Raw genomic sequence first — 27,435 nt, forward strand, 5'->3', positions numbered from 1 at the left:
ACATCACGGTCCTAGTCCGACTGGCGGCGGCGGCGGCGGCGGCGTTGGCGGTGGCGGCAGCCGCAGGTAAGGAGACTACTGAGGAGAAACTAGAGGGACCCGGGTCCGCTGTGTTCAGTGCCTCTTGTGTGAGGGGAGGAGAAGCTCACACCCAGTATACAGTGTAGGGAGAAGGGAACAATGGAAGTGGCGTCTAGTCCCTAGGCTTTCCTCACCCTCAGGCGAACAGTCTTCTCAGCGGCAGGCAGGGGCTGGAGAATTTGAAGAAAGCAGGGGTCCCCCCCAACCCCACGACACACATATAAACACACAGCCAATCTCTTCTTACCCTAGGCCAGAGCCTCAGAGAACTAAAGCCGTCGTTGAGGCCGTCGGTGGTTTAAGGTGACGGGAAAATGGCGGAAAACAAAACGATGAAGTGAAGAATGCGGCGTCCCCTTGACATTTTTCTCTCAGCGACCCCCCACCATGTTCCTTTCAGTCGCCCCCCCCCCCAGTGTCGCTTCTGTCCCCTGCCCAGGCTGCTGGTGACCTTTGGAATGCGTGAGGGATAGCAGCATTTGAGAGGAAGTGGCACTCAATCGGGCATTTTAGGGAATAGGGAGTAGAGAGCCTTCACAGCCTGCGAGGGGGGTGCTGTGTGCGGCAACTGTCGCCTCCACTAAAACACCACCATTTTGGTTCCCAGCCGTCTCCCACGTAGCAGGGCAGAGGGAGCGGGAGGAGGCTGAGGAGCTGGGCAGCACGGCGTGGGTAGTGTCGGTGGCGACCGCTGCGCCAAGTGAGAAGAAGGAGGAGGGGAGGAAAAGATATTCTTGTCTCGTCGGTCTCTTCATTTCCAGTGCGAAGGTTCTCTCCTTCGGTTTAAGATCAAGACCGATGGGTAATATCCGAAAGGGCACGTGTATGCGTTCTGCTTGATATGATTGAAACTTGGCATGGTCGTGGGAAAGGGAGACTTATGCGGGAAGAGGGCTGCGTCCAAAGCTGCAATACTGCTACTTGCCAGGGTTCCTTTGTCTCCTATCTGCAAATACTACTTTCGCATTCTCTTGCTCTGACGCCTTATCATTTCTCTTCTGTGCTTCACCCTATTGACAACACTGAGAAGCTTGGTCCTGAATGAGCTATGTTTAGAGGAGACATATGGGAGTAAAATTCTATTTTCGTTCCTCATGCATTGATGGAAAGATATTTACTTGAAGCATACTTGGTGTTACCTCCATACTGTGAGAATTTTGAGATACACTCTAGAGAAGACTGAGAAATCTAGCTATCTACTAGTTATTGAATGCTTAACAAACTGCTGTTCTCTTGCTTCATTTATTATTGATCTAATTGAAACTTCCTATATGGGAAAAACGGTGCATTAATTTATTTAGTATTCATACAGTGTGATACTTCTCATAAGTAGTTGAATTATGTGTTGTGATTTTTACACTTCAATTGAGTACTAGGGTGGATATTTTTGTATGGATTTACAAGGATAAACCTTGCTCTTGGTTCTCTTTTTCAAAATAATGTGTTCCTAGTGGTTTTTAAAATACATTTTGGAGAAGATATTGGTTTAATCAAGTGTTTAATCAATTTAATCAAATTCTAAGTGTAATAACAATGCACATGTTGCAGTAGATAGTTATTTCTGTTGGCATCTCTTTGATTGCTTTTTAGATAAACACAGATTTAAGCATATGAGCTCTTCCCAACCTCATCCTGAAAGTTGAAGTGTAAAGAAAAACATTCCTAAGTTGTGTAAGGGTTTTGGTTTAAAATGTTTTAAAATATCTAATTTTAAATATATCTTTACAATAGGTAAAAAGAACATTTTCCCAAAGAAAATAACATAGTTCAGAAGGAAAAATAAAGAGAAATTGCTGCAGATTTTACTTTACAATGTGATAAGAAAATCTACAGTTTCTTCAAGGCAATCGTATAAAGGTGATTAACAAATTATTTAATATTTTATTTAACAATTAAACTAAAATTTAAGGCATTTATAATTGTTCTGTTAGTTACATATAAAGAGAGCAATTAATCAAATTAAAAACCAAATAGTACACTGTTTTAAGTGTTAAAAACAAGTCCTTATTGCATTTTAATTTATTTTATGAACGTACAGATAATTTACTCAGAACTCTCTTGGCCTCTTGACCTCATTTGCTTAGCAGAAAGGTTGAAAATGACTTGATGTTTGAAAAAGAATTTTAAAAAGCTAAGAATTTCTAAAATTAGGTAATTTTGTTCAGGTATAGACAAAGTAATTTTATCTGAATTCTTTGATAAATAGAAATGTCACTCATTGCTGTAGCATATTTATACATACATTGTATATAACTCAAATGTTGCTAAGGAGTTACCCAGAGAGGTTCTTCTACCTCTTTTGTATCTCTAGAGCCTTAACACAAAGGAAAAAAAAGACAATTTAGCAATCTCTGAGGATCTAAGAAAAGATTTTGTTTTACAGGACAACTTTGTAAAACTTTGATTTTCCGTAACCTCATCTTTTGTGAAGTATATCCCAAAGTAGTGAATACTTCTAAATGAAAATGTGATAAATTCCTTATGAAATTGATACTTTTTTGTTTGTTTTACTTAGGATCTTAGATTTGAAAGGGAAATTCACATAAGTAATTATAAGAAATAGGTTGAGTGATGGCATTTGGCTTTCTGTTTCTTACTATCTGATGTTCTTAAATATATGATAAATTATTTGAAATGAAATAAGTTGAGCCTTTGGTTTCAAAACCACCATGTGGCTAGCATTATTTTATTAATCATTACTGAAAAATATCAGTTGTATAATTACAAATGATATGCTGAAACACTTTGCTAAATGTTTGTATGTGATTGATCTTATGTTTACCATATTTAGGAAGCAGTCATGTTTCAGGAGTCCTCAAAACTGTGAGACAAGAGAATGTAGTAGAGTGAGGCCAGAAGTCCTTACTGGTTCAAAGAACTCCAGGGAAACTGGGATAAAACATTTACATTATAAGTAGAACCCCAGGAGCCAGAGGTGAATACAATCTGCAGAGCTCCGCTCCAGGGCTGATCTGGGTCTGGAAGAAATGGATGAGAGCTACTGGATGAAATTCACTAATACTAGACATCTGAGTCCTCTAGTAATGTATAAATATCCCAACTATTGTCCGTTTTCATCTTGTTCTTTTTCTTCTTTTATAACCTATATTTTAACCTTAATCTCAGTGCTGCAGTTTTGTTCTTTTGGTTGCTTCTATCACTTCTCTCTGCCTCATCACCTTTACTGTCCTAATTCTCCATAATCTTTGGTTTACTTCACTACCTACCCCTTCTTTTAATTATGGTCATCACGTAAACCATCTAATCAGGTTTTGAGGATTTTTGTTTGTTTTTGTTTGTTTTGTAATAAGCTTTGCACACCTGGTTGAGAAGCATATTTTCAATTGCCTTTTTTTTTGTCAGAACAACTGACTTGGACTAAATGTATTTAAACTATTTTTAAAACCATTTCTTTTACAGATATTTTTGAGTGAACTTTGCTAAGTATGGATTCAGGTGGTGGAAGTCTTGGATTGCATACATCAGACTCTAGAATGGCCCATACCATGATTATGCAGGATTTTGGTAAAGCATTTTCTTTGTTGTATTTTTATATTTTTAAAAAGTAAGAACATACTAAATACCAAAAAAGAAATTAAAGAAGGGAAGAATTAACAATGAAAAATTATTCTCTTACTAGGAAAATAAAATTATAGAGCTTATTAGCTTTAAATAAGCTATGTATCAGTGGTATATTTAAATCATTCTTGTAGTTTGTGGGAGGATTGAAGTAAGGAAACTTGGAATATAGAGATAATATGTTACTGGAAATGAAAAGCTTAGGTTGCACATTAGTAAGTACATAATTATGTCATATTATGAATATGTGTGTGTGTATGTGTGAATATAAAAATTCCCACATGTAGGAAATTTTAAATTGGTTTTCTAACATATTTTAAGTTTCATTGTTAATAAAGCTGGAAAAGGAAGCATTTTCTTCAATTCAAAGTAGTTAGATGCTTATAAAGTGATAGAGATAAAAATCATGGACTTGGTAATTATTTTTATTCTGATGCTTTTTCCTGAGAAAGTTGTTATTAATAGCATACATTTTTCTTTTTTTAAATATTTCTTAGTTGTAGATTGACACAATATCTTTATTTTATTTATTTATTTTTATGTGGTGCTGAGGATCAAACTCAGTACCTCACATGTGCCAGGCAAGCAACCTACCACTGAACCCCCACCTCAGCCCCACATTTTTCTTTTCTTTTTTTTTAGAGAGAGAGATGAGAGAGAGAGAGAATTTTAATATTTATTTTTTTAGTTTTTGGCGGACACAACATCTTTGTTTGTATGTGGTGCTGAGGATCGAACCCGGGCCGCATGCATGCCAGGCGAGCGCGCTACCGCTTGAGCCACATCCCCAGCCCCACATTTTTCTTTTTAAAGAAAAAAACTCCCTACTTTTGTGGTTAAGTGTTTTAGTAACCTCTAAAAAGTAGTCATTTTGATAGAGATGCTAAAACTCTATTGATAGTCAACAAAAAAATTGAATTCAGGCAGGGTTGGTCTGAATTACAGAGAAGATAGAAATATCTGAAATAAAAAAGCAGGAAAGTAATCATAAAAACTCAAGATCTGAGTAAAAGCAAAAAAGACAAATGGTAAATCAGGATAACAGGTAAACAGAAAACATGTGATAACAGAGTTTTTAAAACTGAAATTACTGATAGAGAACTGGAACCCATGATACTTCGCTTAATTAAGAAAATGATACTACTATTTTTGGAAAATGTCATTGAATATGTCATTTGGTTCCATATTGAAAAGCCCAGAGTAATAAGTGGATTCTGGACATGGAGGTTCTGTTTATTAGGTGTGTGAACTTGGCTAAATAACTGAATTCACTTTTAAGAGTGGGTTAGACTAAAGAACATTAAGATACTCTCTAGTTCTATGATTCTTTGACACTTCTGTAAGCCTGAGTAAACTTGGGTACATTAAGTTTGAATATGGTAAGGATTGGAATGCCTGTGTAGTTAATTGATGATATAGAAAGGAGTCATGAACTTATTCTCCTAAAAGATAAATGAATTGTGTTGAGTTAGAAATCATTTGGCATGGAAACATGTACAAAATAAATTCTACAAGAAATACAACATGGCTAAAAAATAAGAGATTATATGTGGCCTTATGAATTCTTGGCTCAAAAGGTGATAGTTTTCAGCACACTGGAAGACTTTAATTTCAATATAAGCAACTTTTGGTTGAAATGTCAACTCCACTTTTTTACTATTTAAAATGGATATTTTAAAAATGGAAGTTAATATAGTATTTTTCCTGTTTAATACAAAACATAACCTCATCTGTAACATTTGTTAAATTGCCATGACTCCCTTCACTCTTGAAGATGTTCCTTTTAGCAAGTAGAATGTGTTTCCTTCCAAAGAATGAAAATCATCTGATTGATGCTGGTGAATATTTACTTGGTGTTCCTCTTAATTTTCTATTCCATTGTTCATCCTCAGTGCCTTGAAATATAATTAATCCATTATTTCATTAATACTTTATTTTACTTTAGTTGCTGGGGAAGTAAAACATGCTATTTAATATTTTATACATGTTTTCCTTCTTTATTTTTATTGACATATGATTCATATACCATACTACTCACCTCTCAAGATTTGCAGTTCAGTGGTTTTTAGTATATTCAGAGAATTGTGCAACCATCACCTTGGAGTAATTTTAGAATATTGTGTTACCTAAAAAACAAATTAAAACCCCTCATACTCACCAGCAGTTATTCCCCATCTTCTCTCTCTTCACCACTACTAGGCATTCACTAATCTATGAATTTTCCTATTCTGAATATTTCATATAAATGAAATCATACAACATAGGGCCTTTTTGTCTGGCTTTCTTTTACTTAAAATAACTTCAAGTGTCATTCATGTTGTAACATGTTTTAGTACTTCATTCATTTGTATTCTCAAATTGTATTTCATAGTATAGGAAAACAACATTTTGTATATCCATTCATCTGTTGACAGAAATTTATGTTGTTGAAACACTTTTAGTTCATTAGAACAATGTTTTGTTAGACCTAAAGCTTTGCATCTTAGATGTGTGCCCTTGGAGGCATGTGGCAGTGTGCCAAGGCATACTTGAAACCACAGAGTGAACACATCTTTGTATCCCTTTCATTTGAACTGGGGTGAATACACATACAAAAATATATTTACACACAATCATAGTCACATAAATGTTATGGCCTAGAAAACAAAGTTTTCTTTTATGACCCCTTGTTACTTTAAGAGTAATAAAATGGAAAATTTCGAGAACTTAAGTTTTTAATTGGAAATTTCAAAGTATAATTTGAAGCCCCTTCTAAAATGAATTTAAAAGAGAAATTAAGCTTATTTATTGCAGAAAAAAGTATGAAGCTACTACTTTCTACTACTATTATACTCTGTTTGTGATTTAACTCTGTAATTGTATTTTTGGTTATTGGTTTTATGAAAGAATATGTTCTTTTAATTCCATTTTTTAATTCTTTTAATTCTTTTTTGATTCCATATTCATTAAATTTAGGTATAAAAATCAATGCCAACTAAATTGTTTTTACATTTTGTTATAATAATTATATAATAAATAATATAATATATAATTGTTTTATATTTTTTCTTAATTCCCAGTTAAATCAATAATAACTAATATTGGTAGAGCCCACTAATATATAGTTAGGGATGATATTGATCTAATATGAAAGCATACATATTTGCTTGAAAAATAGATTCTAAGCTCTTAGAAGGCAAGAACTCTTATGTTTTTGATATACAGTTGTGACCACAATTTCATACATAGGTGTATGTTATTTTATGAAATGGAAAGGTGTCAAATGAGTATACTCATAAAGAGAATTTTGTTAGGAAGAATTTTGGAAATTTTGATTCTATTATATATTTTTTTCTAAAGCAGCCCTCTGTGCTTTAGTTTACCAATCTGTTAAATTGTCTAAATTCTAACATTTTGTTTGGAATTAGACGTATTCACTTTGAATTTCTGTTAGGATCAAAACTTTGATATTTGCAACCCAGTGAATTTAGTGATATTTGTGAAACATTAAAATTGGCATATATAGGTAGAACTAGCCAAATAAATATACTACATGTCAAGAACTCTAAATTCTATAACGTTCTTGGTTGGGAGTATGGAATAACTACTATAGAGAAAATCTGAACCATTAATCTAGAATTGTTAGACCAATTTTTTGAAAGGTAGTTGAGGTTTAAAATTTTAGACATTGTGATATTTTTATGGTATGTCAGTTTAATAATTGTTTTAAGATTTTAAAAAATATTTACTTTTTAGTTGTAGTTGTCAATACCTTTATTTTTAAATTTATTTTTATGTGGTGGCTGAGGATATAACCCAGGGCCTCACATGTGCTAGGCAAGTGCTCTACCACTGAGCTACAACCCAGCCCCTGTTTTAACATTTTGATATTGCAAAATGTCTATATTGCTTTGGAAGTTAAAGAGAAAAATAGCCTTAGATAGTAGTATAAAACAGATCCAACAAGTAACAAATTTTATTCCATCATGCTGGTAAAACTCCAAATATTCACATTTATTTATTTTTTTAATATTTTTTTAGTTGCCAATGGATTTTTAATTTTGTTTATTCATATGTGGTGCTGAGGATCGAACCCAGGGCCTCACATATGCTAGGCAAGAGATCTACCACTGAGCCACAACCCCAGCCCCAGATATTCACATTTAAATTAAGTAACTTGAGTAAAATGGAAAATACTGTAAGTTAGATCTTTCTTGGTTATGGCATTCATTTCACACTTGTTTTTTCTTCTCATTTATATTTTCCTTACTAGTAAGGTAAATTCTTCATGTCAGTTAGTGCTATTACTGAGTGTTTTAAAATTTAAATTAGTTTTTAGGTGATAGGTCTTTTTTACTTTTTCCCTCAAACTATTCTTCAGTAGTGCCCAACTTGGTTAATCCTATACATTTCTTTTAAAACAGTTTCTACATTAAGTAAATAAGCTTTATCTTCCTAGTTAAGTAAAAAAAAAATAACTAGTCTGGAGTTACACAATAAGTTCAGTTACTACACTGAACCTTGGGCAAGCGTACTTAGCCTCTCTAAACTGTAGATTCTCCATATTTAATATGAGGATAATAATACCCACCTTATTCTCTTGTTCTGAGAATTAAATGAAAAAATATATAAACTATTATCTGGTTGCTTTGCTCATTGTCAATAATGAATATATCTAGTGTATAGCTTAATAAATGACTTTATTTAGGTATACAGTGAAATCTAACAGATAAACTGAAAAGAGGGAAGAGCAAAATTGAAGACATCTTTATCTGAGTAATATGCTAGAATCCTGTGATGGACTTATCAATTCTTGGTCTAAGATCCTTCAGATCATTTGGTTCAGGGTAAAAAAGCATATTTAGATTTAGTTTGGTTAAGATCTGATTTATTTTTACTTGTAAGTTCCCACTAGAAGCTTGATGAACTTAATCCCAGCCACTCCGAAGGCTGAGGCAGGAAAATCACAAGTTCAAAGCCAGCCTGAGCAATTTAGCAGTACCATGTCTCAAAAAATAAAAAGGGCTGGGGATGTAGCTAAGTGGTAAAGTGTCCTTGGGTTCAATCTAAAATAACAACAACAACAAGATTAAACAAAAGGCATTTATTATATCTCCTTAGAATCTACCCAGTGAAGTTAATCAGAACCCAGGTCAGCTTGAGCATTATTCTATGCTTCTTTGTATGTACTCTCAGGAACAAACTAATCTAGCAACGCTCTAAAATAAGTGACATTTCCTACATTTTAAATCTTTGGTTTGTAAAATGATTTTTATGAAATAGTAATTTTATTATCTATGTAAGAATTACAGTACTGTGAATTTTGTGTATATAATATTATTTTTTTCTTGCAAAAAGCCATCACATTTCCAGACCAAATGCTAAATTTGAAACTTCTCTCCCTCCCTGTATCTGAAACATGTAGTGGAATAATAAGTGAATAAAATTATTTGTTTTTTACAAACTCCCTTTGTCTACCAGATTTGCAGGATCATGGTGTGTTCTTCTGAGGTAATTTGGTGGTTTAGGTGAGAGTTTGAGAGTAGTGACATGTATTCAAGAGAATAAAAAGATGCTCCCAAGAACTCAACATTCCTTTCTTACTTTATTATTTGATGGGCTGAGTTATCCATGGTATCAACTGTTCTCCATTCTTGTTAACTAAATTCCATAGTGGATTGATTAAAAATAGTGAACATTGTACAGCAAATAGCATTCTCTCATAGTTTATACAAAGTGATCATTAGGTATTATAATCAGATATACATAATTTCATTATAACCAGATCAACAAACAATCTTGTGTACTGTACCACCTCTAAGGGGCAGAATGTAATGATTCCTCATGGGTAGAGTTTACATTTATACAATATTTACAAGGCAAGTGGAGTTGGTATTTACCCTGCTGCTCATGAAGAATATTTACGTTTTGATCCTGTTGTAGATTTACTATTATCAAGACAAAACTTAGTCTAAAATGCTTAGTTTTTTGATCCCCTAAATCAGGTGTTGAATAATGCCTCCCACTTCAGATATAGTTCAGGAACTATCATGTTTATAATACATATTTCGTAATGTTATTTGTTAACTTTTTTGAACATAGTAACATTTTTGTTCATGTCTTTTCATTTTCAGAAAACAAATATACACTCTCAGGAATTAGGGAAAAGTAGTACATATTATTTTTATTTTCCCTTTACTCATCTTTCTCCAATGTTGACATCTTATATAACCATAGTAGTATATCACAAGTAGAAAATTAACATTGGTACATTACTGTTAACTAGAACTTCAGACTTCATTCATTTTTCACCATTTTTACATGAATGTGTGTGTGTAGTATCTATGCAGTTTTAGTCCGTATATAGGATATTGTAAACACCACCATGGTGAATATGCAGAACTGTTCCATCACCATATATATACTATTCTTGTTCTATTCACACACATATACCACATTTGGCAACTATTAATCTGTTCTTCATCCCTAAAGTTTTATTAACTTGAGACAGTTATACCAATTATTCCAGTTATTTCATTTATACCTTATATATGGCAATTTTAATGATTTTTTAAAAAATTTAGTTGTAAATGAACACAATAACATTATTTATTTTTATGTGGTGCTGAAAATGGAGCCCAGTGCATCACATGTGCTAGGCAAGCACTGTACTGCAGAGCCACAACCCTAGCCCATGATGGCTTTTTTCACTCAGAATCATTTTCTGGAAAATCATTCAGGTTGTAGAATGTATTATAGTTTGCACCATTTTATTGTTGAGTAGCATTATGCAGAAAGGGTATGCCAGATTGGTTTAATCAGTCGTTTACCTGATGATTGGGTTATTTCCAGCTTTTTGTTACTATGAGTAATAGCTACTATAAGTTGTTAATTTTTATGTACAATTATTGAACAAGCATATGTTTTTTAAAATTTTCTGGGGAAAAATGCCCTAGAATGCAATTGTTGGTGTGTATGGTAAGTGCATGTTTACTTTTGTATGAAACTATACAACTATTTCCCAGAGTTGCTTTTACCATTTTACATTTCCACCAATAACATATGAGACATTGAGTTTCTCTACATCTTCACCAGCCTTTAGTTTTATCACTGTTTTTATCTGTTTCATTGAAGTATAATGGTGTGTCATTATGACTTTTATGTTTTACTTAAAAATAAGGTATTTTATTTTTAGATATTTATTTAGATTTTACTTTTTTTTACCTACTTCTACTCCAATTCCTAGTTAGTGATATTTTTATTATAATTAAATTGTCAGTGATTTTTTAAATGATATATTTAGCAAGGATATTAATAAGTAATATTTTATAGCATTTGATATATTAAATACAGTACTTTTAATTAATAAAATAACTTTACCTTTTTTTGGATAATTGTTTGTATTATAGTGGCTGGAATGGCTGGTACTGCACATATCGATGGAGACCATATTGTTGTTTCAGTTCCTGAAGCTGTATTAGTTTCTGATGTTGTCACAGATGATGGGATAACTCTTGATCATGGCCTTGCTGCTGAAGTTGTCCATGGGCCTGATATCATCACAGAGACTGATGTAGTAACAGAAGGTGTGATTGTTCCTGAAGCTGTACTTGAAGCTGATGTTGCCATTGAAGAAGATTTAGAGGAAGATGAAGGGGATCATATCTTGACTTCTGAACTAATTACAGAAACTGTTAGGGTACCTGAGCAAGTTTTTGTGGCTGACCTTGTTACTGGTCCTGATGGACACTTAGAACATGTGGTCCAAGATTGTGTTTCAGGAGTTGACTCTCCCACAATGGTATCAGAGGAGGTTCTTGTAACAAATTCAGATACAGAAACTGTGATTCAAGCAGCTGGTGGTGTTCCTGGTTCTACAGTTACTATAAAAACTGAAGATGATGATGATGATGATGATGAAGATGATGACGATGATGTCAAAAGTACTTCTGAAGACTACTTAATGATATCTTGTAAGTGAAACAAAGTCATCTTTCATTACTCAGGAGATTGATTTATATAACTTGGAAAGATTTTTCTGGGAAGGAGGATATTTTCAATAAAATTCATGGGGCAAACTTTTGAAAATTTAATTTTTTTCAAAGGTGTGTTCAGATTTTTTTTTAGTTTTTTTTAATGTTTTCAGTTTACTCAGTGAATTTTTATATCCAAAATAAAGTGCTATAGTGCATGTTTTAATATCAGAATAGGAACAGCTTGGGAAGGTACAGAAGGATACTGATACAAATTTTTAATGGTAAAAATGTATATTTCAAAATTGGAAGTAACTTTTTTTTCCACTATTGCTTTCTTTGTAACACAGCAAGCAGTGGACTTGTCAATGCGGTTTTGCATAGGAATTTATGCATATTATTTTAAGAACTGTTGTATATATTTTTTAAATACTTGAAAATTAAATCACTCAGATTGTGTTCTGTAGTTCTCTTTGTGTGTATTCCATTTGACTAAGTATGTGTGTGTATGATTTATGCAAAACTATTTAGCACATTTATTCAGACTTCTTTCTGAGATCCTTAAAACTTTCCATGTGAGGAAGGAGGATAGAAATATTTTGTTCTCATTTGAAGTGATAGGTTTGCCAGAAAAAAAATAGTGATAATAAAAATCTCATGATGTTATCTTTGAAGCTTGAAAAAACAGTGGATCTTTATAAAATTTGAAGAAATTATGCTACAAGTAGTAAAGATTAGATAAAGACTTTTTACTTTTCTGAGGAAGGTTTTTGTTCTATTTAAAAATGCCAAAAAGATTAACTGGGAAGAGAATTACCGTATACAATGTGTATCTATGAATATAGTAATTGCATGTTATATGTGTATCAGTGAATTCAAAACAAACTATATTTGTTTAATTTGTAATAAATATGATTTTAAAGTCTAGAATGTTAACATTCCTCTGTAAGCACTTTTGATGGTGAATATTTACATTGTTTTTAAGGGACTGATTTACATCATTAAAAATTGTGCAAATGTTATTATATATTCTTAAACAGATGTAGTTTACTATAGCAACTCCATATTTACATTTTAACATTATAATAACTATGGTTATCATTTATAAAAGAATATGGCAAAAGTTGGTAGTTTCTTATTCATTAAATTGGTCTTAAAGTGACATAAAATTTAGATATCATGTATTGTCAATAGTCATACCTTACATTATCTTCTGATTTGATTCTGCAAAAGTTTTTTTAAACATTTCTGAAATATGTTAGATTCAAATAGTTATCTTGACAATTACCACATATGTCAAATGCAAGGACTTCTGTGCTTCTAGTCTAATATAATTAGACTGAAAATTAAGGAGAACATTATATAGCTCTAATGCTACTGAAACAACTGCAGGATAATTTTAGAGGGAGTTTAGGCTGAGGATTAATTCTTTTTTTTTTTTTGAGAGATAGAGAGAGACTTATTTAGTATTTATTTTTTTAGTTTTTGGTGGACACAACATCTTTATTTTATTTTGATGTGGTGCTGAGGATCGAACCCAGCGCCCCGCGCATGCCAGGTGAGCGTGCTACCGCTTGAGCTACATCCCCAGCCCTGAGGATTAATTCTTAATCGGTAGAAAAGAAAAAAAAATATTTAAAATATTCATTTAAAACTAAATTCCTTTGTGTTGTAGAAAATGTATCTACAAACACACATACACTACATCACTCGTTATCCCTACATCCTACATCACTCATTATCCCTCCATTCTTATCCTTGATTTTTTTTTTATAATTCTTCCTCTACTTCACCATTTTCTTTTCTCTTAATCTTTTCCTTAATTTTTGATTACTTTTCACTACCACTCAGTTTCTGTTGGCTATGGTTATCTTTCAAAAATCAGAGATTAAATTACCTTCAAGTGTGGCTGGGATTGTGGCTCAGCGGTAGAGTGCTCACCTAGCACGGGCGAGACCCTTGTTCAATTCTCAGCACCAGGTTAAAAAAAAAAAGGCATTGTGTTAAAAAAAATTACCTTCAAGTACCTTAATCAAGAAGTCATTTTCTCTCTTTTTCTCTGAAATATAGATTTTCAAAATATCTTAAAGCTGAGGACTTAAGTTGGATCTTTGTCTTGTTCCAGAATCCCTCAGTATTCCTGTAAGGAAACCTAATCAATAGCTGTGTTTTAGCAGTAGGAAATTTATCTTCTCTTAATATCTTAGGTACATCTGAGTTTAATCTATGCTCAATCCAAACTTCACAAATTCTTTATCTTAGCAGATGGTTAGGATCTCCCACTTGTGCTAAGTAACTTTGAAATTAAGAGAATAACCATATCTTTCTAATAAGACATTTATGGGTGAATATTTTCTTCATGAAAGACTTCACTGGAACAGGGAGCCACTTTAATGCATTTCGATGGCTTTTTACTTAGAAGTGAATATAATTTTATATAAAACAAAAAGTTTGATCTCAAACTTCAGCAATTTCAGGGATAAAAGAAAAAAGTGATTTTAAAAGTAGAGAAAAGAAAAAAGTAATATTAAAAAGTAAAACCACTTTATTAAGATACTTAATTCACACACCATGCTATTCACCCATTTAATGTTTGTAAATTAATTGTTTTAGTATATTCAGAGTTGTAGAGCCATTGCCCAATCAATTTCCCAATGTTTTCATTACCCACAACTGAAGTTCTATACCCTTTAGAAGTTACTTGCCATGCCATTCACCCACAGGCAAACTGTAAATTCAATTTTTAGGTTTTTCTATTCAAAATATTTCATATGTGTGGGATCTCACAATGTGTGGCCTTTTATATCTGGCTTTTTTTCACTCTGCATAATGTTTTCAAGGCATTCATGTCATAGTATGTATGGGACTTCATTATTTTTTTATTACCAAGTAATATTCCATTGTATGGATATGCCGCATTTGGTTATCCATTCATCAGTTGATGGACATTTTGGATATTTCCATTTTTGGCTATTATGAATAATACTGCTATAAACATTTGCATATGAGATTTGTGTGACTATGTTTTCAGTTCTGTTGGATATCTATTTGAGAGTGGCACACGTTGGAAATTTAAATGTGACTATTTTTGTTTTTTCTCCATTGTGAAATATAGATCCTTTGCACATTGCTTAACCCCACCCCTGTAGTATATCAGTATGCATATCATATACAGATACAATTATATGTTCCATATAATTTTTGTAGAAGCAGCTTAAAAGTGGTAAAGTAAAAAGCTTACTTAGCTTTAAAAAACAGTGTTATATTACACAGTTTGCTAAAATACAATTTAATCAAATTGTGCCGATAGGTTATAGACAAACATTTAATATTACCAAACTTTGCAGTGTTGGCAAACAATGTGCTTTACTATTTTGTTTTATATTTAATGCTAGTAGAGTAGATTTCTGTGGTGTAAATACAATACCCCCTTATTGGTGATTTGAGAAATAACATTGTAGGACTTGAATATCATGTGCCTTACAATAAATAAAAATGTTAACCTTGAATTTTAGATATTTTAAGTTTTTTTTCCATGCTAGAAATTGAATCCAGGGGTTCTCTATAACAAGCTAAACCCCAACCTTTTTTTTTTTTTTTTTTTTTTTTTACTTTGAGACAAGGTCTGCTAATTGCAGAGCCTGGCCAATATCTTGAGATCCTCCTGCATTAGCCTCCAAGTATCTGGGATTACAGTCATAAATCACTGTCCCCTGCTGGTATTTTAAATTTTATCTTCATTAACATATTTTGTCCTACTGTCCCATATGTGGAACACATATAAAAACATAAATTAAGCAATAAATATAACACTTATGGTAACTTTGAAATAATTATTATGTTTTTAGAGTTCTATTATTTTGAGGAAAATTAATAGCCAAATGATTAGAGCACTTGAAAATATTTTAGAATTCATTGTGAAAATGGCATAAACTTTGTTTTAGAAGTTACTTGTACTAAATGTTCAACTCAACAAAATATTATGTGCATAATTGATATGTAATATAAGGAATGCATTCAAGAAAGTATTTTCTAGAACTAGGTTGTGATTTTTATTTTGAATAATGCACTGCATTTCAAATTATCAGATACTATATTTATCCAGTGTCCTATCAGTTGTCCGGTCTGTTTTCATTCTAATTAATAAATGATATATAAGCTCTAGAATATTTCCAACCTATTTTTATGCACTTATGTCATTTTTATTGAAATATTTGCAAAATTGAAAACTTGGAACTTAATGGTTTAATAAGAATCTTTGAGGATTTTTTTTTTAAATCAGTTCATTGCCTGGTAAGTCTATCAACATGTTACTTTTAGTGACAAATTGTAGAATAAATCTTGATTTACTTCAAACTGCACACCAACACCTTTAGTAGTTTTATCATCTATGGACTTAAAATAGAGAACAAATTCACTCAGTATATTTCAAAATTGTTCATTCTGAGGAATCTAAATAAGAAATGATAGATGCATTAAACTTAAATCATGAACTTTAAAAATAGAAATAGTAATCTGAGAGAATAGCAACAATAATTACAAAACTTAAAGCTAAAATTATCTTACACATTTTAAATTTTGCCAAAAATGTGTATTTAATTTCATGAGCTTTAATGTAGTGAATGGCAGCTTTAATTCAGATTTTCCAGAGAGAACTGTGGTCACTTTAAACTATTCATATATAATAGAGCAGTGTTTATAAATAACTATAAGTTAGTCCAACTTTAGAGATTCATGTTTTGGACACATTTTAAGATTTTAGTCCTCTCTTTTTAAGAAAGTACTTTTTTTCCTGAAAACTTAATTTGTCTATTTTAATTTTTCTTATAATATTGTTTTCTAGCATATTTTATGAGCTGTAAAACCAATAATATCTTGTACTTCATAATTTTTTCTTTCTTTTTAATTAGTTTTGTTGTCTCCTCAAAATTGCCAAAAATCTAGTAATATAATTAGTTGCTATGATAGAATAAAATATTTAGTACATTTGTTTTTATCATTTGGGTGCTTTCTTCCATAGAGAATGAAATATTCAAAATCCTAAGTGTGTGGAATCATGTGTATTTGGTCACAAAGTTAAAGTAGTTTTTGTAAAGAGAGTTTCTAAAATGTGATATTTTCCATTTTGAAAAGCAAAAATAATATTTTTAAAATTATATGAATCAAATTTGAAACTGAAGTAGGGAAAATGGAGAATTTGACCCATTTAGATCTTCCTGAAAAATTCTAAGAATACCAGGTTTATTGCTTTTTAGTGATAATTTATTGTTTCTCATAGTTCTGGAATTGTTATATATATTTAGAGCCTTCAGAATTTGATGTTTCATATGCAGTACTGTGATATGTGTATGCACATACATATATATGCATATATATCAGATTTTAAATTTAGCATACATTTTAGTTTTTATAGGAATAGTATCAAAATTAAAAATGGTAGGCATATAATAATTAGGGAAAACATATTGCTTGAATTCAATTACTTATGGCCATAGGAACAAATTATTAATATAATCTATTTATTGCATAGTTTATATATTCTATTCATATGAAAATAAATGTTATCCTTAAAAACTGTAGAGCAGAAAATAATATTTAGTATGTATACTTGAAATGTAAGTAGAAGTCTTAAATCTGTTGCTTTACCTTTGTATATTATTTATTTTATTCATATATACCGAATTATAAAGTTTTTAATAAGGAAAAGGAGGTGAAAGTACCCAATTTAGCTATTTCCTATGCATGTGGCTTTGAAAGCATACGTTGCTAAAATTAGACTTAACAAAAAAATTGTGGTTTGTATCCCATTGACTCAGTAGAAATTAGAGTATTTACTAAGAATTTATTGTTGTAAGGATTTATCAAAGCTTCTTTTATAAAATTTTTGATATGTTCTGTTTCTTCCCTTTTTTAAAAACCTAGAATTCATATGCTATTTTATTTTATAAACAACTGCTGTTTAATTTGGGAGTTGTTTATGGGCCTTATTTTATGACTTATATGTTTAATAAATTTTTATGTTACTGATTTTGGTGATAGAAGATTATTCAGTCTTTTCCACAAGCTATTTTAATTAAAGCTATATAGTTATGAAATATTTCCTTACATAAATTAATATCTGTGAATAGTTTTTTTTTAAATATAATTGTGATCATGTAGTGTATCCGATTTGTGTACTATTTTCCTGTGATAGAACACTTTGTGGCTGCATAATAGGTCATCAAATGAATATAGTAGATACATGGTTAAAATACATTATTTAATGTTGCGTTTAGGCTTAGCACACCCTAAATATCAGTAGTACTTTTTGACTGAAATAATTTCCTCTTTATATTTTACAGTGGATGATGTTGGGGAGAAATTAGAGCATATGGGAAACACACCATTAAAAATCGGCAGTGATGGTTCACAAGAAGATGTTAAAGAAGATGGGTTTGGTTCAGAAGTTATAAAAGTATATATATTTAAAGCAGAAGCTGAAGATGATGTTGAAATAGGTACAAAGACTAATTTTAGATTATTGCTATTATATGAATTAGATTTATTCTTACTTTTTATGTGGACTATTCTGAAATTGTCCTCAAAGGACAGATTTTAATAGTTTTCTTGGGTGGTGTATTTTAAAATAGTATATATGAATATAAAGCAAGAATACAAAATATGTTCTTAGAGTTTCAAACATGAGTATTATGAGCTGAAAATATCAAAATGAGTGATGAGAATTTAGAGTAAGAAATTAAAATGAGTATTTAATATCATGAATTCTATAGGCAGGATCTTTGGGATTTAATCTTAGTTCTGACATTTAGCTGAGCCACCTTGAGTTACATAACCTCCATCTGACTCTTGTTTCCTCATTAAAATGGCCATAATGATAGGAACTACCTAATTGGGCTATTGTAAGGAATAAATAGGCAAATATATGTAAAAAATAAATGATATTTGGAATATAAGTGTGATTTGTTAGTAATTGTTATTTCTCTGATAGCAGAAAATTAAAGTGTAATTTATGACAATTTTCTTCGCACTTTGAAGTTTATTTTGGAATTTAAAAAATGTATTTTTCTAAAGGTAAATAGTTCTTGTATATTCTCTTTATTAATTTAGGGAGTTATTCCCATGATACTTCTCTATTTGGATATGTGTTTTAATTTTTAAGGTGGAACAGAAATTGTCACAGAAAGTGAGTACACCAGTGGACATTCTGTAGCCGGAGTGCTTGACCAGAGCCGAATGCAGCGGGAGAAGATGGTTTACATGGCAGTTAAAGATTCTTCTCAGGAAGAAGATGATATCAGTAAGAAAAAAGGGCACTGTAGTAACACATAAGTAGGGATCATGGATTAAAAAAAAAAAAAAAACAAGCAATCTCAGAGATAGAAGCACTGTATAAGAACAAAATTTATTAAAATAAGCCTGACCCTTTGCTGAAAATGCATGTATACATGTATCGTTCACATCCACAAACATGAAATATAATATCTAAGTTAATATACTAGAAATACAGAGATAAGCAGTATACAGTTCCTGACTTAATGAAGCTCAAAAATATATAGAGTTGAATATCAATGTTATTGAATATGTTACATATACATTTTCTCATTTTATTCTCATAACTCATCTCTGAGGTAGATGGTGTTATCTTTATTTTATGCAAGGAAGAAAGACTGAGGGAAAATAATTTGCCCAAGACCATTCCAATAGTAAGTTTAGAAGGTAGGATTTGAACTCCTGTCTATTTAATTGTACTACCAGTGTTCTTTCCATATGGCCTTGAGCACTATTGGTTTGTCTCTGGATTTAGCAGGGGAAGGGCTAACTGGTTGTTCTCTTTCTGTCACTGAGAGGTTAGCTATGTAAGTATTCATCCAAGTTAATCTGCTAAGATCTTGATTTTTTAAATGATGTTGATGGTGTCTAAGAAGTTATTCCTTAAGATTTCTTGGGGCAAAGTACCACAGGATAAAAAAAAATCCTCAGGTTTCCTTTCCTGTCATGCTTTCTGAACACATTTTACTCTCTGCATACTTTATCCATACCTCAGTAAACAGCCCTTCTCTAAGGCTACTTCTGTCTCTTTGACATGTTAAGAAAAAAAAAAAAAACTATTGTTTTGTTCAGTAGGGCAAGATCCTTCATTTCACAGCATTACCCTGACAATGCTGGGTTTTTACCTAAGCTGCATTCTGATAGCTATTCCTTTCATTTCCTTCTCTAGAAGACATGAATTCTATCCTCTTACATGAATAGTATATCACAGCTGAAATATCAAAACAAATGAGTGGAGAAGATTTGTATAGAGATGAAAGAGTTCAATGAAATAATTTCCATATGGTTTCTGAATCCTTTATTATTGTATTATTAACAAAGGGGCACAGTAGGAGGTGGGAGACTAAGGTTGGCTGATACCAGAGTGCCAGGGGGATGTGGGAAACAAACCAGAGTCTCTTTTCTGGTAAATGGAGAGAAGAGAAACTTGGAGAAGGAAGGACACTTTTTCCTAAAGTTATTTTCACATCCTTCTATAGTAAATAGAAGATCCCAGTGTGTGAATCAAAGAAAAGCATAAATTCAAGTCAGCTTTCTATTTAACAGGTTACATGTAAACAGATGCTTTCACATAAAGTACATACAGTGGCTCTATATTTAAATATTTTTAACCACAATGTTTTTTTTTAAATGAGCCTCAATCATTTTCCTCTTCAGTACTCTCTTAAAACTCAGCTTCTTGAAGTGTGTCCACATGTCTTTGAGCAATAGCATTTAATAAATACATATGTATGCATTTACATATACATATATAACCATTTTTGTAGAAGTTTTCAATTATCAGTATTTTGATTATTTTTTATTACATGTAATATTGAACATAGTATATGAGATAGTGTAAATTACTTTCTAATGTTGATTCTATGGGAAACTTATTCTGAATTTGAAGTACTATCAGGTAAATTTATTGGATACAATTCTTTTGTAAATTTGTAATTCCCAATGGGCCATAAAATCAGTCAATATATTTCATGCACACATTTTATAAAATTAAAAAGCCATTTTCAGAAGACTTGGATCTGAGAGGAGAGTAAGAATTTTTATAAATTATTGTCTCCTAGTGGCATTAGCCTCCAAAAGTGCCTAATATAAACCTACACTAAATTTATAAAATTTTAGATTAACCAAACTGAAATCTTGAAAGTTGAAAGGTTTAAATTGTTTAGAATTTTTACCCATTTATTAAATATTTGGGGTTATAAACAAGGAATTATTTCTAAAATTTAGGTTGCGCTGAAATAGCAGATGAAGTTTACATGGAAGTCATTGTAGGGGAAGAGGAAGGAACTTCTCTCCCTGAGATTCAGCTTGAGGACTCTGATGTTAATAAAACAATTGTCCCTGTTGTCTGGGCTGCGGCATATGGTAGGACACTGGCATTTTTTCACCTGATAAGTACATAACATATGTATTTAATCAGCCGTTTGGCCATTAAATATGCTGTGCTAATGCCACTGTGAGTTGGCTAATATAATAAAGTGTTTTGTGTGGACTGATTCATCTCTAGTTACTTTTTGTAATGATTTTTTTTTTAGTTTTTTTAGGTGGACACAATATCTTTATTTTATTTTTATGTGGTGCTCGAATCCAGTGCCTCATGCATGCTAAGCGAGCACTCTACCACTGAGCCACAACCTCAGCCCCCTCTAGTTACTTTTTACATGTTTTTTCTATCACATATTTTGTACTATTTGAAGTGAACTTTGCTTAATACATTTTCAGTACCATCTATTTTAAATACTACCTGTATAAGTGCCATAAAACATTTTATTTTCCTAAAATAGGAGTACCCTTTGAAAAATTAATCTTTTCCCTTTTGGAAAAATTCATTTCAATTATTAACACCACAGATAAGATGTTGGGGTTCTGAAAAGCAACAAATTCAGGTGTGCTCTTTTAGAAGTATGTCATGGAAGGTAAATTTATCAAGTTATTTTCTTCCCCTTCTGTCTGTTTTATCTCATTCCTGTGTAATGTACAAGAAAGTCCAGGTATACTGTGTACTTTGAAAAATATCGGTGTTCAAATGCATTAATTTACCTAAACTTGGTTCACCCAAAGGTACATTCATTCTAGAGTCATTATTGAACATCTCCAGGGCTAGAAGTACTTTGAAGAAATAGTTACATAGTTTACATTTAAAAAGTAAAACTGTCCTAAGTATAAACAATTCCAAGAATGCTGACAGCAGCCTTTATTTTCAGTGTGCAAAATTACCTAATCCAAAAGAGTGGAAGAATTTAGTAAAATATTTTTTAATCCGAGGAATGATGGGCAAAGTAAGATTTTAATAGATTAAAATGTGATCTCTAGTAATTACTATAATCAGCATATTAGTTAGTAATTAGTCTTTTTCTTTTTCTTTTCTTTTTTTTTTTTTTTTAGGAGATGAAAGAAGAGTTTCCCGAAGGTATGAAGATTGTCAAGCATCAGGTGAGAGAACATTTTATATAAGATATAAGTTAAATATCTGGCTTTATATACTGCTTGGTAAGTAAAGAATAGTTTGAATCTGCAGAAACATTTGTTGGATTATTACTTGCCTGGTCATACCTAATATAGTTACATAGGAATTTGCTTCTTTGGGAAATTAATTTACATATGGATATAATGGGAGTTAATCAGTGAATGCATTTCATTCCCTCAAGATACAGAGTTTACCACACTGGTCATAAAAAGGCTGCTGTGGAAAAATTATAAAATACAAATTATTTGGGCAGAAAAGTAAAAGTGTTTTCATGATATCAGTCATTTGTTAATGTCTTTCTTGATTGGAACTGTTTTCTTAAGTTAGATGGCAAACAGAGAGAGCTAGAGAGATCAACTTATAAAGTTTTATAAAATCCATGTGTCAGCACAGTTTTTTTTCTTAGTTTTAATTCACTCTAAGTAGTATTTTGTGGTTCATTTTTTTTTCTTTCTCAAGGTGGCTTTTCCTCATGACAAACTATTTCATTGTTCTGTTTTTACCTTTGGGAAGAATTTGACTGACTAAAATGTAGATTTCACAGAAATTGATGAGATTTGTATATTGCAGTATACAAGCTAACCTGAGAGTTTTATAGATCTACAGTTTTAAATTAAATTGCATAGCACTACAATAGATTTGTGAGAACTGAAGTTGTATTAAGGATTTTATTCCCTATGCACTGATTCCACCGAAATTGTGGCAAATTGCCTGCCACAGTTATTTAAATCTCTAAAACCTACCTTAATACCTATCACATCAAGTATACAATTCTAAAGCACATATATAAGAGGTTTAATTTTTCATGCATTACATATAGTTACCATGATTATATTCCTTCATGGATATAAGTATATTTCTTGCTAAATCACTATGATTTTATTAGCTACCTTTGGTGGGAAATTGGTCTGATGACAAGATTTTTAACAGGGTCCTAAAATTCAGTTTCTTATGTTACATGTATCTCATCAGTTTCTTCTTTTAGGATGATTAAAGTGATATATTTTGACATTAATTTCATGTGATATCCTATTCAAAGTGTTTACATGTATACAACTGTGAGAGAGGAAAAAAAAGAGAATGAGAATGTGAAATTCACTACTGCAAAGGCAACTTGGTACCATGTCATTTGTAGAAATTAATCTAACAAAACCAAAAAAGTGTATGCTATGTGTTTTAACAGTGTATTGATTTTTTCCAGGAAATACTCTGGATTCAACATTAGAAAACAGAAGTAGTACAGCAGCACAGTACCTTCAAATTTGTGATAGCATTAATACAAACAAAGTACTTAAACAGAAATCCAAGAAGAGGAGAAAGGGAGAAACAAGGCAGTGGCAAACAGGTAAATACTCTGCTTTATGAATATCATAATAATTGGAGATGTGCAATTATTTTTTATAACCAAAGAAAAAAATCTGTTGCTTACAGGTAGTCATACTTCCCATGTACCTGTTTGTGTATTATATAGATAATTGTTTTTTACAGTGTGAGACTGATATGTAATAAAACTATGCTTGTCTGCTCCTTCTAAAGATAATTTTCAAGTTGATTTAATTAAAGTTTGTCAAATTCTGGTTTTCAAAATATATATATGATGATAACATTTTGACAGGTGAGTGGTCTATAGTAAAATGTGCCACTCATTTCTTTCCAGTGAACTACTTTACCATAAATTTCTTTTCATTTGCATTTTATCTTGTAGGATTTTATTCAACTAATAGAGTTTTCACATAGTGAATATTAGCTAGTTTTGTCACCTTTGTTGTAAAATCCTTTAAAACAGTCTGACTAAATGTCAAATTTCCTTTATTTTTTTTTTACCTAGCTGTTATAATAGGTCCTGATGGACAGCCCCTGACAGTATACCCTTGCCATATTTGCACAAAAAAGTTTAAATCCAGGGGATTCTTAAAAAGACACATGAAGAATCATCCTGATCATTTGATGAGAAAAAAATATCAGTGTACAGATTGTGACTTTACAACTAACAAGAAAGTAAGTTTCCATAACCACTTAGAAAGCCATAAGCTTATAAATAAAGTTGACAAAACACATGAATTTACAGAATACACGAGAAGATACAGAGAGGCTAGTCCACTGAGTTCAAATAAGCTTATTTTAAGAGACAAGGAGCCGAAGATGCACAAGTGCAAATACTGTGACTATGAAACTGCCGAACAAGGACTATTGAACAGACATTTGCTGGCTGTTCACAGCAAGAATTTTCCTCATGTTTGTGTTGAATGCGGGAAGGGTTTTCGCCATCCTTCTGAACTCAAGAAACATATGAGAACCCATACTGGTGAGAAGCCATATCAATGTCAGTATTGTGTCTTCAGGTGTGCAGATCAATCAAATCTGAAAACTCACATTAAGTCTAAACATGGAAACAATTTGCCATATAAATGTGAGCATTGTCCCCAAGCATTTGGTGATGAAAGGGAGCTTCAACGCCATCTGGATTTGTTTCAAGGACATAAGACACACCAGTGTCCTCATTGTGATCATAAGAGCACCAACTCAAGTGACCTTAAGCGGCACATCATATCTGTCCATACCAAGGATTTTCCTCACAAATGTGAGGTCTGTGATAAAGGTTTTCATCGTCCTTCTGAGCTCAAAAAGCATAGTGATATTCATAAGGGTAGGAAGATTCATCAGTGTAGGCACTGTGACTTTAAGACATCAGATCCATTCATTCTTAGTGGTCATATCCTTTCAGTTCATACTAAGGATCAGTCATTGAAATGTAAAAGGTGCAAGAGAGGGTTCAGACAGCAAAATGAGCTCAAAAAGCATATGAAGACCCATACTGGAAGGAAGATTTACCAATGTGAGTATTGTGAATACAGCACTACAGATGCATCTGGCTTTAAACGACATGTGATCTCAATTCATACAAAAGACTATCCACACAGGTGTGAATTCTGCAAGAAAGGATTTCGAAGACCATCAGAAAAAAATCAGCATATTATGAGGCACCACAAAGAGGCTCTTATATAATTATATCAATATAAAGAAAGAAGCTATTTACAAAATAAGATATGCCACTTTGGAGGAAAATCTGTTTTATCTGGTTTCAAAGCTTGATATTAAACCACAACTTTACATTCTTTGTATTAAAGATCTTAAAATATTTGAATTGACAGGGGAATCTCATAGCCCTTTGAAAATTACATAATGAATTTAGAATTGTTTTAGCAAAAACTTAAATGTCTATTTAATAGTATTATATGCATAATTAAATTACAAAGGGGAAAAGTAAAGACAAATGCCTTATTGGCTGATCATACTGAGACAAATATTTCTGAAAAGAGAATACATATTTGAGGAGTTTTAGCAATGCTTTGCTTTAGCAAGCAAGCCTCACTTTTATGCAATTTTAGAAATGGGGTAGGGAAATAAAATACAGTCATCCATCAGTCATTTAGTCATTGAGCCTTTTATATTGTACCTGGAAATTGAATTCCAGAAAAGGAAAAAGTTTTGTGTATTCATTCAAATAAATTTCACTGAAAAACAGGTTAGATTGATTCAGTACTATTAAAAGAATTTCAGAGCAGCTAATATTTTATCACAGGATAGGATGTTTAAAATACAGCATTCTGTGCTGAAATCTAGGGTAAAGTCTAAGGACTAAACTTCCCTTTTTTTCTGGTGTTCAAGTTTATTGTTCTGTATGGCATATATGACAAAAGTATATTTGAGTCAAATGTGGCTTTCTAAAATGGATGCAACTGTAGTGTTGCAAACAAAATCAGCACTATATTTCTTAATGATCTAAAGATTAAACTGAGAGAACACTTTTCTTAAATATAATGTTTAGAGGTTTTTTTAGGGCGTCTTAGCAAGTATGATTATTCTAGTCTTACTTGCTTTAATGTTTAAAGGTGCAATTTTATGCCATTATTGAAATTTTTGATTTAAAAAAACTATATACCATGTTATTAACATGCATTTTCAATATGAGGCAGTATTTGTGTGGTATTTAACAGAACAATATGCTGCCAATAGAGTTTGGAGGTGGATATTCAGTTTACAGTGTATAAATTTAAAATATGCATCCCTTTAACAACGCTTTGTGTTAGCATGCTGCAAATCAAAATGGCGCTTATATTAAAAGCTGGTTTAGGGAAATTTTAATGAAAACCCTGTTCATAAATGTAATGCATATGATGTGTACTTTTAAGTTTTAGTTGCTTCATGTTTACATTCAGCTCTTCAACATAATTAAAATGTAATTTTACTTCATGCTATATTGTGGCTTTGTGTTTCAAATAATGTTCACTTTTCTTTTTTTGTTTTTTTTTTTTTTTTTTGCACCAGATAAGAATCAGTTACTTGAGAATATTTTTGTTAATCTTTCTTAACTTCAGAATATTAAATTTGGAAAATCTAAAATTGTGTGTTATGTGGCTGTAAATGATGTACACGCTGTAAAATAAGATTGTCACTGTTATGTGGGATTATTATTTCTAAATGTTACTCATTGAAATGAGCATACAATAAAAAGCATTTATTGCACTTTTAGGTTTTTATGAGCTTATTTAAAATTGAGTTGTAATGTTCATTCCTTATTAAAAGCCTTTTAGCTTAATATTTATCTTAGGCAATTTGGACCTTTTAATCATTGAGTTTTGTGAATTAATAATAGTTTGAGCTAGTAATTTAAACAATTCTGGTGGCAGGTTTATTCCTGAAGAATGTATGTTATTTGTTAAAATCATAATGAAGTGCTATATAGTTGCCCATTTTAGAGTCTTGAGATTTAGTAGAAACTAAAGATTCTTAACCTGTTTACATGACATAGTTCTGAGATAAGAATATATCTATTTATATTCCTAATGTACATGGGAAAAAGAAAGTATTGATTCAAGTATTTGGGAATAATTTCTGAAAATGAGTACAAAATTACTTGCTGTGTTCTAACTATGCCAAAGTTAATAGAATGCTAATAATTCTAGATATATCACTCTTAGTTGTAACTGTCAATTGGATTATTATTCTTTAATAACCATTAACTGAAAGGAAGAAATCATTTACTTTTACATGTTACACCAGTGTTCTCAATTTTTATGTCTATTGATTCACCTAGGTAGCTTATTAAAATTCATATTGTAGTTTAATTGTGGGGCCTACAATTGTGAAATTCTAGAAAGCTCCTTTACGTTGCCACCAAATGAAAAATAAGGTATTAGAAAAGCATCCAATATAATTGATTACTATGGGTGAGTGGACAGAGGTATTCCTTACTGAGTACATGTCATTTGAGTAGCAAGAGGTAAGCTGTCACATGAAGATCTT

General features: G+C 31.6%; 1 protein-coding gene across 1 annotated transcript; it reads left to right on the forward strand.

Annotated features, from left to right (window-relative positions):
* On the forward strand, positions 1–26,552 carry ZNF711 (zinc finger protein 711). Its single transcript, XM_081276532.1, has 10 exons — positions 1–66; positions 334–384; positions 1,813–1,938; positions 3,502–3,606; positions 11,049–11,612; positions 17,954–18,109; positions 18,772–18,909; positions 22,047–22,094; positions 23,330–23,473; positions 23,957–26,552. Exons 4-10 carry the CDS (start codon positions 3,528–3,530, stop codon positions 25,132–25,134), a joined length of 2,307 nt encoding a protein of 768 aa, XP_081132658.1. The 5' UTR covers positions 1–66; positions 334–384; positions 1,813–1,938; positions 3,502–3,527; the 3' UTR covers positions 25,135–26,552.
* The last annotated feature ends 883 nt before the right edge of the window (positions 26,553–27,435 follow it).

The sequence above is a fragment of the Spermophilus citellus genome (genome assembly GCF_964194105.1).
Source record: "Spermophilus citellus genome assembly, chromosome: X".
Classification (NCBI taxonomy): domain Eukaryota; kingdom Metazoa; phylum Chordata; class Mammalia; order Rodentia; family Sciuridae; genus Spermophilus; species Spermophilus citellus.